The 10890-nt window shown below is 38.6% G+C and overlaps 1 protein-coding gene across 1 annotated transcript in view; it reads right to left on the bottom strand.

The window, feature by feature from the left end:
- pex5la (peroxisomal biogenesis factor 5-like a) overlaps positions 1–6620 on the bottom strand; it is a 75852-nt gene extending 69232 nt beyond the window's left edge. The window contains exon 1 of the mRNA XM_020512743.2: positions 6537–6620. Within this exon, the coding sequence (XP_020368332.2) occupies positions 6537–6605 (69 nt within the window). The 5' untranslated portion in view covers positions 6606–6620. The remainder of the gene's footprint in view (positions 1–6536) is intronic.
- Positions 6621–10890: the final 4270 nt, after the last annotated feature.

The following is a 10890-nucleotide window of genomic DNA, read 5'->3' as shown; positions in this document are numbered from 1 at the left end:
TTTCTGAAGAAGGGTCTAGGCCTGAAACGTCAGCCTTCCTGCTCCACTGATGCTGCTTGGACTGCTGTGTTCATCCAGCTCTGTACCTTGTTATCTCCTATACTCAATGGTCTGAGCATGAAAACAAGTGTGCTAAATGCTTTCTTAACCATTTAGTCTACCTGTGACACAAATTTCAAAGAATTATGCACCTGAATGCCTGGATCTCTGTTTCGCACACTACCCAGGGCATTAATTGTATAAGTCCTGCCCTTGTTGAGAATTCTCAATGTGAAGCTTGTTCTGAGTGTTCAGTAAAATAGGAAGCTTAACGTTAATTAGTGAGTTGTGCATTTAATAGGGCATTTAATGAACTACAATTCCCCTTAACTGGCAATCCATCTCTGCCTAGTGAGAAACTACCCTCACTACTCAGCAAATGCACAGAAGTTGCAGTGAGTTGCTCTTGATGCTGAGATAGGCATTGCCAGACTTCTCACATGACTCTATCACAGATCTCTCCATAGCCCATATCATTCAAACCCATGTAAGATTCTGCCCTCCATCTTAAATAAAAAGGGATTTATTTACAGTTAAAAAAAAGCCTCCCCAATGTACTTTCAACCAACCATGTGCCTTAGCTATATTGCATCAGTACGTTTTTTAAAACAATTTAGTTTCCCAAAGCAGCTATTTGTTGCTTTGACAGCAAGGCAGCTAATTTAAGGTCATGAAATGCTGGCTAGTGTGAATTGTTGACTCAAATTCACTTTGAAGTGGACTGAAAATCTATTATTCATTAAGAATGGTGCCTACAACCCATGACTGGGTTAGATCCTCACTCATATCTGAGCTGAATGAATGCTTAGTTCATTTTCTTAATTAACCCTCAAGCAATATATTTCTTAACTATCAAAATTTTAAAGTATAAATAAAAATGATAAATAATATAGTGTACATTGGGAATACCAGATTTAGAAAATGTCTGAAAATTGGTTAATTAAATCTGTCTAATATCTAACATTTTGCAGCATATAACTTCAGGACAAATATAATTCAAACCCTTGTTGAATTAATCTTGTGTATCAGGTTGCACTACTAGAAAACATCGGCCTAAAATTTGGTCCAAATTTGGGTGAGAAACAAACAGTGCACTTCAGGATCCAGAAGACATAAGACATGAGCAAAACTGAGCAGTTACCTTGCAGGTCTCTAGACACAGCTCACAGAACCTTGAGCTTCCGTTTGGGCTATTAATACTATGGGGGTAAGTGTCATGGTAGAATGAAGGTGAATGTGGACTGAGGAGGTGATTGCTTCCAGAAACCTCTTTAACATTTGATGCTTGGACTACAATAGGAAGAATGCTGGCTCTTAGTGTTGACAAATTTCCAACAGGAGATTCTGGAATATGCTTTAGACACTGCACAAACAGGTCTGATGCCTGCTTTAGATTTTAGTTATGGTATCAAATGCATTTTGAATGCCCTTAGAGCTCGGGATATAGCCCTTCAAAATCTAAATACTTTGTCTTTCTTCTGCACCCAAAAAAGCTGCACAATGGGGCCCAATTTCTGTCCAATATTCTTGGCTAGATTACAAAAAGAAAATGCAAGGTGTGGGTTCTAAACCAGAATGCATGTCTAGAATTATTGTAATGGAGAGGAATTCATGAACACCCATATTTTTGACCTACAGCAAACTTCTTGAATTCTTAAGAAAGCTGCCTCGCTAGTACGCAGCATTTGAGTCTGGGTAGTAGGACAGCTTCTATCCAATCAAATTAGTAAGGGAAAATGAAGTATTAGGTAGATGGCTTTCTTTTTAATATTATGATTCATCTGATTTTTTGTGACTTGTGAACCTACTTGGTTTATCTTCCAAAGAATCAACTAATTATATAGTGAATCCAATATGTTAAATTTCCAGGTAGTCTTATGGGACTGAATTCCATTGGTGAGTCTTCATGATACTTTCCATAATTCCAAATCCGTCTGCAGAATTTTTCTCAAAAACCATAGCCACGAATGGACTGGATCACTAGCTTAATCTGAATGACCTACTTCATCTGTAGGTTATAAGGTCATTTGCACTGAAGGAATGAGACTGAAGTGATACCAGTTGGTTGGCGACAGGAAGGTCTTGTCATTTGTGGCATACAGAGAGCAGGTGCTCTACGAAATGGTCTCTGAGTCTTTGCTTGGTCTCACTGATGTAGAGGAGGCCACAACGGGAGCAGCGGTTACCCCACCAACCTCCACATCCAGCATATCATTCTCCACCACTTCCGCCACCTACAATCCGACCCCATAACCAGAGACGTTTCCCTCCCCAACCCTATTGCTCGTAGGGACCATCTCTCCATGACTCCCTCGTCCGCTTCACACTCTCCTTTAACCCCACCACACCCAGCACCTTTCCCTGCAACCGCAGGAAGTGCTACACCTGCCCCTACACCTTCCCTCTCACCTTCATTGAAACCACAAAACAAACATTTCACATCAGACAGAGGTTCACCTGCGCATCTGTCAACTTGGTCTACTGTATCCACTGCTCCCGATGTGGCCTCCTCTAACATCAGTGAGACCAAGTGTAGACTCGGAGACCGTTTTGTCGAGCATCTGTGCTCTGTACGTGACAAACAACACCTTTGGTTGACAGCCATTTTAACTCCCTTTCCCACTCCCTGGGTGACATGTCCATTCTGGGCCGCCTCCAGTGTCACAATGATACCACCCACAAACTTAAGGAGCAACACCTCATATTCTGTCTCAGGAGCCTACAGCCCTATGGCCTGAACATAGAATTCACTAGTTTTAAAATCTCCCCATCCCTCCTTGACCTGAGACAACATGTCCAACTTCTCTCCCATCTATCCGCTCCTCCCACTTCACTGACCAATCCCCACCACTGCCTACCTGCACTCACCTACCACCATCCCACCTACCTTTCCTCAGCCCCACCCCTCCTCTCTCTATTTATTTCTTAGCTCCCTTCCCCCTCCCCCATTTCTGAAGAAGGGTCCCGACCCGAAACGTCAACTTTCCTACTCCTCTGATGCTGCCTGGCCTGCTGTGTTCCTCCAGCTCCATGCTGTGTTGTCTCTGTCTCCAGCACCTGCAGTTCTTGCTATCTTTGAAGCCAGGGATGTTCCCATTTGTCTGTTGTCCATTTGCTCCTGGGTGGTCGAGTTTACAGGCTTAGAAAGTGCTGCAGAAGGAGCCTTGATGAATTTCAGCACTATACTTTGTGAATGGTACATACTGCTTCCACTGAGACCTGATGGGAGTGAATCAATGTTTAAGTGTCGATGGGATGCCAATCAAGTGGGCTGCTTTGATCCAAATGACGTGGCATGTTATTGGAGTTACACTCATCTAGGCAAGTGGAGAGTATTCTATCACATTTGTGTCTTACACCTTGTGGATTGTGGACAGGTTTGGGGAATCAACTGCAGAATTCTCAATCTGTGATCCGCCCTCATAATCACTACATTTATTACTCAGTATTCATTACTAAAAATATAATAGAATATCTATGTCAATGAAATTTATTGAAGCTGAAAATATCAATGGAATATTATGTGGAAAAATGTGAATTTCTCCATTTTGGTGGGAAGAATAACAAACAAGAATATCATCCAATTGGTGAGACATTGCAGAGGGATCTCTGTCCTGGTGTAGGAATTGTAAAAGGTTAGTATGCAGGAGCAACAAATAATGAGCTAAGTTAATACAATGTTTTCATTTATTGCAAAGAGAACTGAATATAAAATAAATGCTTTTAGTATACAAGACATTAATGAGGCTACATCTGGAATGCTGTATACAGTAATGATCTTACTTATGGAAGGATGCAAATATATTAGAATCAGTTCAGAGAAGGTTCACCAGACCAGTATATGGAATGAGTGAGTTGTTTTGGCAGGAAAGGTTAGACAGGCTAGCCTTAAATCTGTCAGGATTTAGAATTTAGAATGGACAGTTTATTTTCAATATTTCTATTTTTTCAATACAAAATGAACTACTGTTTTACACAGCATGATTTACAAGCATACAAAAGGCATGAAAATTTGTGCTAACGGGTATGTTTCTGGAAAGAGTATTAAGGAGCTTTCCTGTAGCCACTTCTGCTGACATTAAGTTTGCAAGTGTGGGTTCAAGAAAGGGGCCAAAGTAAGGGGAATTTGCTGTGCATTTGTTTTATCCTCATATGCTCAAGATTCTTTTTATTTCCCCACATTTTTTTATGGGATACATGCGTCAACAGTGAGGACAACATTTGTTGTTTGTCTTTAATTGCCCTTAGAACTGAGTGATTGCTGAATCATGTCGGAGGACAGTGAAAGGTTTGCTAATGAAAATGGGTCTGAAGTGATACATAGGCTAGACCAGGTAAGATTTCTTGGCCTAAAGCAAATTAGTGAACCAGATGGGTTTTTCCGGTGATCAATAGCAGCTTCATAGTCACCATCACTGAAATGAGCTTTTAATTCCAGAATTATTAATTCAAATTAAATTCCACCAGCTGTCATTACAGGATTTGAACCAGTGTCCCCAGAATATTAGCCCGGGCCTTGGATGGTGACTTACCACTACGGCACTGTCTCCAATGTACGACATGTCCAGTAAAAGTCAGTCAGTCCATATAGGTTGCTTGGCACCTTGATGCCTTCCCCCAGCCACTCATTGCAGGGTCCAAGTGGAAAAGGGAAGTTGTTAATTGGGAGACTACTTTTTTGAACTGCTTCTAAGTCTGGCCAAGGTGACCATGAATGAGACCAGACAGCAACGACCGGTGGGGGGTTGGTGGTTTAATCTGACCACCTGCCTCCTTCTTGAGGCTACATCTGTGTGACACTGGAGAAGGAGCACAGGGTGACTGCTGATACTATTCAGGTTCTATATGACCAATGGGCACAACAGCTTTTGGGAGGTGGGGCAGGTGGAATTTGTGAGTGTTTTATCAATCTTGTGTATGTTATTTTAAATTGTTTAAGTTACTATGTTTCCTTTAATGGTTTGAGATTGACTTAATGGAAAACCTTTATGTTCCTTCAAAAAGGAAGGGTCACTTGTAATAAAATAAAAATACACTTTATCTTCACTTATCTTAAAGGATCCAGTTACTAAACCTGGCCTGAATATACAGGTGAGACTCACATCCACTCTTACTGATGTGAGATACGCAAACAAAGTGGGTCCAACTGAGGACGAGGATCACTGCAACTCCAAACATGTGGAATCCTCTTACACTGATCACACTGTGCAGGTCAGAATTCACATGACACCAAATTATAGTACAACAGGTTTATTTGGAATCACACAAGCTTTCAGAGTGCAGCCCCTTTGTTGGACTATGACCTGGTGTTGTGTGAATTCTAACTTTGTCCACCCCAGTCCAACACTGGCAGCTCCGCATCATCACACCGTAGAGGTAAGTGATTCATTCACACTATGATATACAGAAAGCATCAGCAGGAGCCTAGGGTTAGTTTTCAGCTGTTATCTCGGATTCCTACAGAAGTTATGATGGGTGTTCACTAGAATGGCCACAGCTTTGCAACACCGAATCTTTTGCAACTATTGCCACACGGGAAAGGGTAAAATTACGTACATAACTCCACCAATTTCAATTAAACTGCACAATGAAGAAATAATGAAAACTGAATGTGCCATTTTGTGTAGAAATAAACAATTTACAGCTTTGGCATTAGCAACAAGGAAATATTTATGTTACAACTAAATGTGAAATGAAATCTTTTGATTCATTAAGAAGTATCATAATTAGTTACAACCAGCAAAAACACTGATGACACATGAAGGAAAACATAAAGGCAAGAAAGGACCCATGTCACATTTACAAAGGACAGGACACACCACAAATTTGAACCATCACAAATGCATATGGATCAATATATTCAGCTCTCTAATTAGGAAATACACCACAAGCTTGAGCAAATAAATATTATGCTTTGACACAGCTGGATAAGAGGGAAAGAATATGATTTGTGCTTTAAATCAGATTCTTCAATATATTATTTTACAGGTCTACCATTTGTTAAATAAGTGAATATGATGCACTTTTAGGGTTGAAAATTGATACAACTTGTAAGCTATTGTGATAAAGCCCATTTTTAACTTATGTTTTTAAAAGGACAGCAGCAGTACAGGTATTCAAAACATTGTATGCTAGATGCAAGTAGACTGAAGTTGGACTAAGACTATACCTTAGTCCATGTAACGTATCAAAATGCTACTTGTCTAGACTTGTCAAAACTGAGAATATTATGAACAAACTGATGTCCCTCAAAATCAATTGAAAGAATGAGTCCCTCTGGTAACATGATTTGAAAGTAATTAACACAGAATGGGATGGATGTTAATAATGATACAGTTAGGCAAACATTAGTTAGATATTACATCATTAACTGAATTAATCATATTTAAGGAAGAGTTTTCCATCTTAAATTGCGTTTCATAACATTGTCCTCATACATTCAGTTCACATGACTGAATGACCACATGCCAACCTGATGTTGGCATGATGCTGCCCACCTGTGATGTCACAGTGAGGAGGGGTTTTCCTTCTCCAGACTCCTCCCTCGGTATCTCCTTCATCACCATGGTAACACCCTTATCTGCAGCCCTAGCGCCTTTCCCCTACAACAGTGAAATCAACAATGACTTGTGTCAAAAGTCTTTAAGCTATTACTGTTCAATTTACAACTTTTCTTTTCAATACATGTTTGTTTTTGTCAAACGAACACTTTTATAACATTCTTAGAATTGAAATAAACTTTAAGGTTTAAATTGGTAACAAAAACAGTATTTTGTAACCAAAGCATGAAGTGAACAATGGAAACATCCAAAAACATTGTCACACCATCACTAATATTCACCATGGAACTGCTTGCCACAGATAATTCAATCACAAAAAAAGGATCCATTGGCCCACAGGCCAGAAGAAACATTGTGGATAAAGACTGTATGGCACACAAATTGCAAGGAAATATTAGGGAACATTCTAACTATGGTGCTGTACAGACATTTCTAAAAAATAAATTGTATGTATTTTGCTTCCAAGAAAATAAAGTTATTAATTTTCTTACCATGTTTATCAAATGCAGACAGTAACAAAATTCCCTTTCTGTTTTTCATTATTTACCATGCTTCAGGGCTCACAATTATTTTCTTCCTTTAAAATTTTAATGGAGATTTTCTTTAAAATGCATATTTAATATGATTTATAGAAAAATTAACAGGTTCCTGTGCACACAAGATTTTGAAATTTACAGAATTTATGGTCTAAAACAGACTTTCTTTTATTTCCCACTATTTTTTCCTCATTATTTTTCTTGGCACAATAGTAATTGAGATACAACTGGATAAAATTGAGGACATTAGTCAGAAGAATATCTAAGGCTGGGAGATTAAACAATCTGAAATAACATCAGTAAGCAGCTATTCTGGGTTTCATATTTGACTTTGTGTGTTAGCTCATTTCACTCAGCAAGGCACAGTAATTTCCTTGTTCATGTTTAAATAGAAACTTTTTTAAAATCACTCTTAAGCCAAGAATACAAAAATATATGTTTGTGTTCAAGGTAATCATTTGTGTTCTTAAAATGGCAATTTTAGATGAGACTCTTTAAAGATAGATTTTGAAATCTTTAAAATGTATATACTTATTAATCACTTGAAAAAATAAGAATAAAACATAAAACGTGCAACCAGTAAATCTGTATTTTTATGTGCTGATCTATGGTATTAGCCTCACAGCATAGAAAGAGCAACTTCACATAACTATGCTGAGCATATAATTTAGATCCAAGCAGCCAAATTGCTGAATCCTGCAGTTATATTGTGTGCCTACAGTTTACATTAAATGAAGCTGTCCTATTGGACTACGATTACAATGGTTTTACCGTTTCAATTCCATTGACAAAAATGTCACACAAAATGCCATCACTATTCAGTTGCCATGACACAGAACAACAGTTTTGTAGCTATATTTTTCTACGGTTGTAATCTTTCAGAATTCAGGATGAAATTAATGTCAGTGAAATAGCTAAGCTGTATACTGCTTACTACTTACAAAATATTTTTTCCTGTATTTTTATTTTTCTATTTAAGCAACAGGTCTTTTTTACAGTTGATCAGGGATTGCAATTTGGTTTGAAGCAAAAACAATGGCCTGCCAACTTTCCACAGACATATCACTTCCTTGATCACTTAGATTCAGATGGTAGTTACCATAATTCGTCATGTTTATCCATGTCACAATGCACAAAATGTAACACAAGGCCAGGATTTGCCATTTTTTCTTCTAACTTGAGGGGTAGATGTCTTTAACAATGAGATACTCCTCCAAGCCCACCAACAAGAAAGTTCACCTGATCAAATGCCAACTTTGCACTTAAGTGACCTGATGGAGAGCTATCAGATCATGTGACCATGACATCCTATTCTCACCTTTAGCTGCTCACTAATTGGATGCAGGCAGCCATTTTGAGGAGCAGCACCACCTTGCATGCTCAGGATGCTGACTGACAGTAGTTCAGAATCCCAGTCTCCTGGTCTTCAAAGTGACTTTTGGTGTTGGGGTTGAGGTTGGAGTCATAGAGAGTTGCATTCACAGGGATCAGCCATCCATCTGTGTTCGACTTGGGGGAAGATCAAGGCCCCATTCCCAACATGGCAGACAGGCCATCCCAGTATATCAATCAGGAAGGATGCTGTATTTCTCACCGGCCGGTAACACAGATAATCAGATGAGTAGTGGATCATTACACTTAAGCGTCCATTAATTAACTGCTGAATGGCCTTTATTGGCAGCTCATTTGAAAGAACAACTTTGGCCATTCCTGCCATCTTCCTCGCCACTTATTGAGGGTGGGGGATTTCCGTCTTTGGGTCTTCATCTCCAAGAGATAAAAATTGACTGGATAGTGCTAATGGGTGGCAAGATAAGGGACACAGATTCTGACATGTAACAAAACATCCATTGTTACCTTTAGGGGAATCTTTTGGACTTTTTGTTTAAAACACTGCACATGAATGGACATTTTCAAAGATGGATCCTAAATATATTTGAGGGAATTAACAGCTTCAGTTTAATTAGAAATTAGCTCTTATTTTTGATGCTCATATTGACAATGTTAAGTGTTTCTATTGACTTCTTTTCCAGGAATGTTTTGTAAAACTGACACAACTGGCCAAAGCAAAAACTGATGATCAGCATATCAACTCCAATTCCTTTTACATTTGTAGTGAGCTGCTCCAATTACCTGCTCTGGTTAATACCATAAACAACTGGGCTTCATTGACAAGTAAAATATGTATATTATGTACAAAGATATTATATACAGTTCATCACTACTTTCCCAAGGGCAATTAAGGGTGAACAGTAAACGTTGGCATAGCTGGCATGCCCACATCTCATGCATGACTTTTTTTTAATAAAAGTTATGATGCTATATATTAAAAACTGGGATAATTACTTTTCAATGGGCATTTCATTGTAAAATAGACTTAAAACAAGATGGCATCTACTGAAAATAATTTTAATAATAAGAGAATTATTTATTATTGAATGCCACTTACGCAGATATGGTTCACTAAAATATGAAATTAGGTTTAATTACTTGACTACATCTCTGAAACAATGGGTTTGATCTTAACGCTGGGTTGAATTTTAATGAATGAATAGCTAATTTCAGAATTACATTTCATACCATCACACAAATGAGTGACCATTATCGAAAGAATCCCACACCCAAATTTCTTGATTACTATTTATGAATGAAGTAATAGTTTCTTGAACTATTGGCCTAAAAGAATTTACATAAAATCAAAAGAAACATACACTGAATCTTAGGTTTAGATTCTAGATGCAAGTTTTCTTGAGTTTCATGGATGGATTGCCTGCCCAAGGCGTAGCACATTTTTCTCACTGTATATTACCAAACTCACCTCATTAACTGCAAATCTTGACCCCCTACTGTCTCTCACATCTAATTCTAGCCCCATCTTACCAAGTGCTGTTGCCAGAACAACTTTCCACTGCCAGAATATCGTAGTATTAACGGTCTTGCCTTCCAACCGTGCATCTTTAAAAACCATTGTACCCTGGGTGTGTCTCTCAGATCTAGTTATATTGATGAGTGGGTCCCTATGCTTGGCATTCTGATAAGGAGTGCCTTTGCCCTGCTAACCTTGGGGGCAGTCAGGGTCTGAGGTTATGAAGCAAACAGGCTCCTGCATCTAGGAGCATTGGCTGGAGGAATACCAACACCTAGGATTATTGGCTTGGCAGCAAATGTAGGAAGAAACCAGAGTTCTGTTTTTGTTGTCAGAAATAATGGAAATCTTGGCGCAAATAATGGAGTGGGATGGTGGGAGAGAATGTTAAAGGCAGCTTTGAACTGGAGCACTGGAGAATCTGTACTGACTGTCCCCTGATGGTTGCAGACAAATCAACACTCCACATACCATAATCTCAGACTTGCTGCCCAGTATCAAGATAAATATAACAAATTCTTTAATATTGTATTTGGTGACCGTATACTTATTTAGTGACAAACACAGTGGTAATTAATTCCAATCTTTACAATTAGCTAACTCAGTTGAAGGGTTAACTACTAAAGGACTCAAAAAATTTTATAGGGAATGTAATTAGCCTGTTGCTTAACTGAAAATTGAATGGTTTGCATTTTATGATATTGTCTCCTCAGAAATAAGACTAAAAAAAATGTAAGATTCAATCCTGTTTATCAGCTAATTTTCAGTTTCATCAAGTGTCATTTCTCTCTAAGACATTGTGAGTTCTCACTGCACCTTACCAAACATATCTCAGTAACAACTTACCCGAGCCATGAGGCTCCTCTCATCTGATTATAGCCCTATCTTA

The sequence above is a fragment of the Rhincodon typus genome, chromosome 13 (genome assembly GCF_021869965.1).
Source record: "Rhincodon typus isolate 14 chromosome 13, sRhiTyp1.1, whole genome shotgun sequence".
Classification (NCBI taxonomy): domain Eukaryota; kingdom Metazoa; phylum Chordata; class Chondrichthyes; order Orectolobiformes; family Rhincodontidae; genus Rhincodon; species Rhincodon typus.
This window is presented reverse-complemented; position numbering and strand designations above follow the sequence as displayed.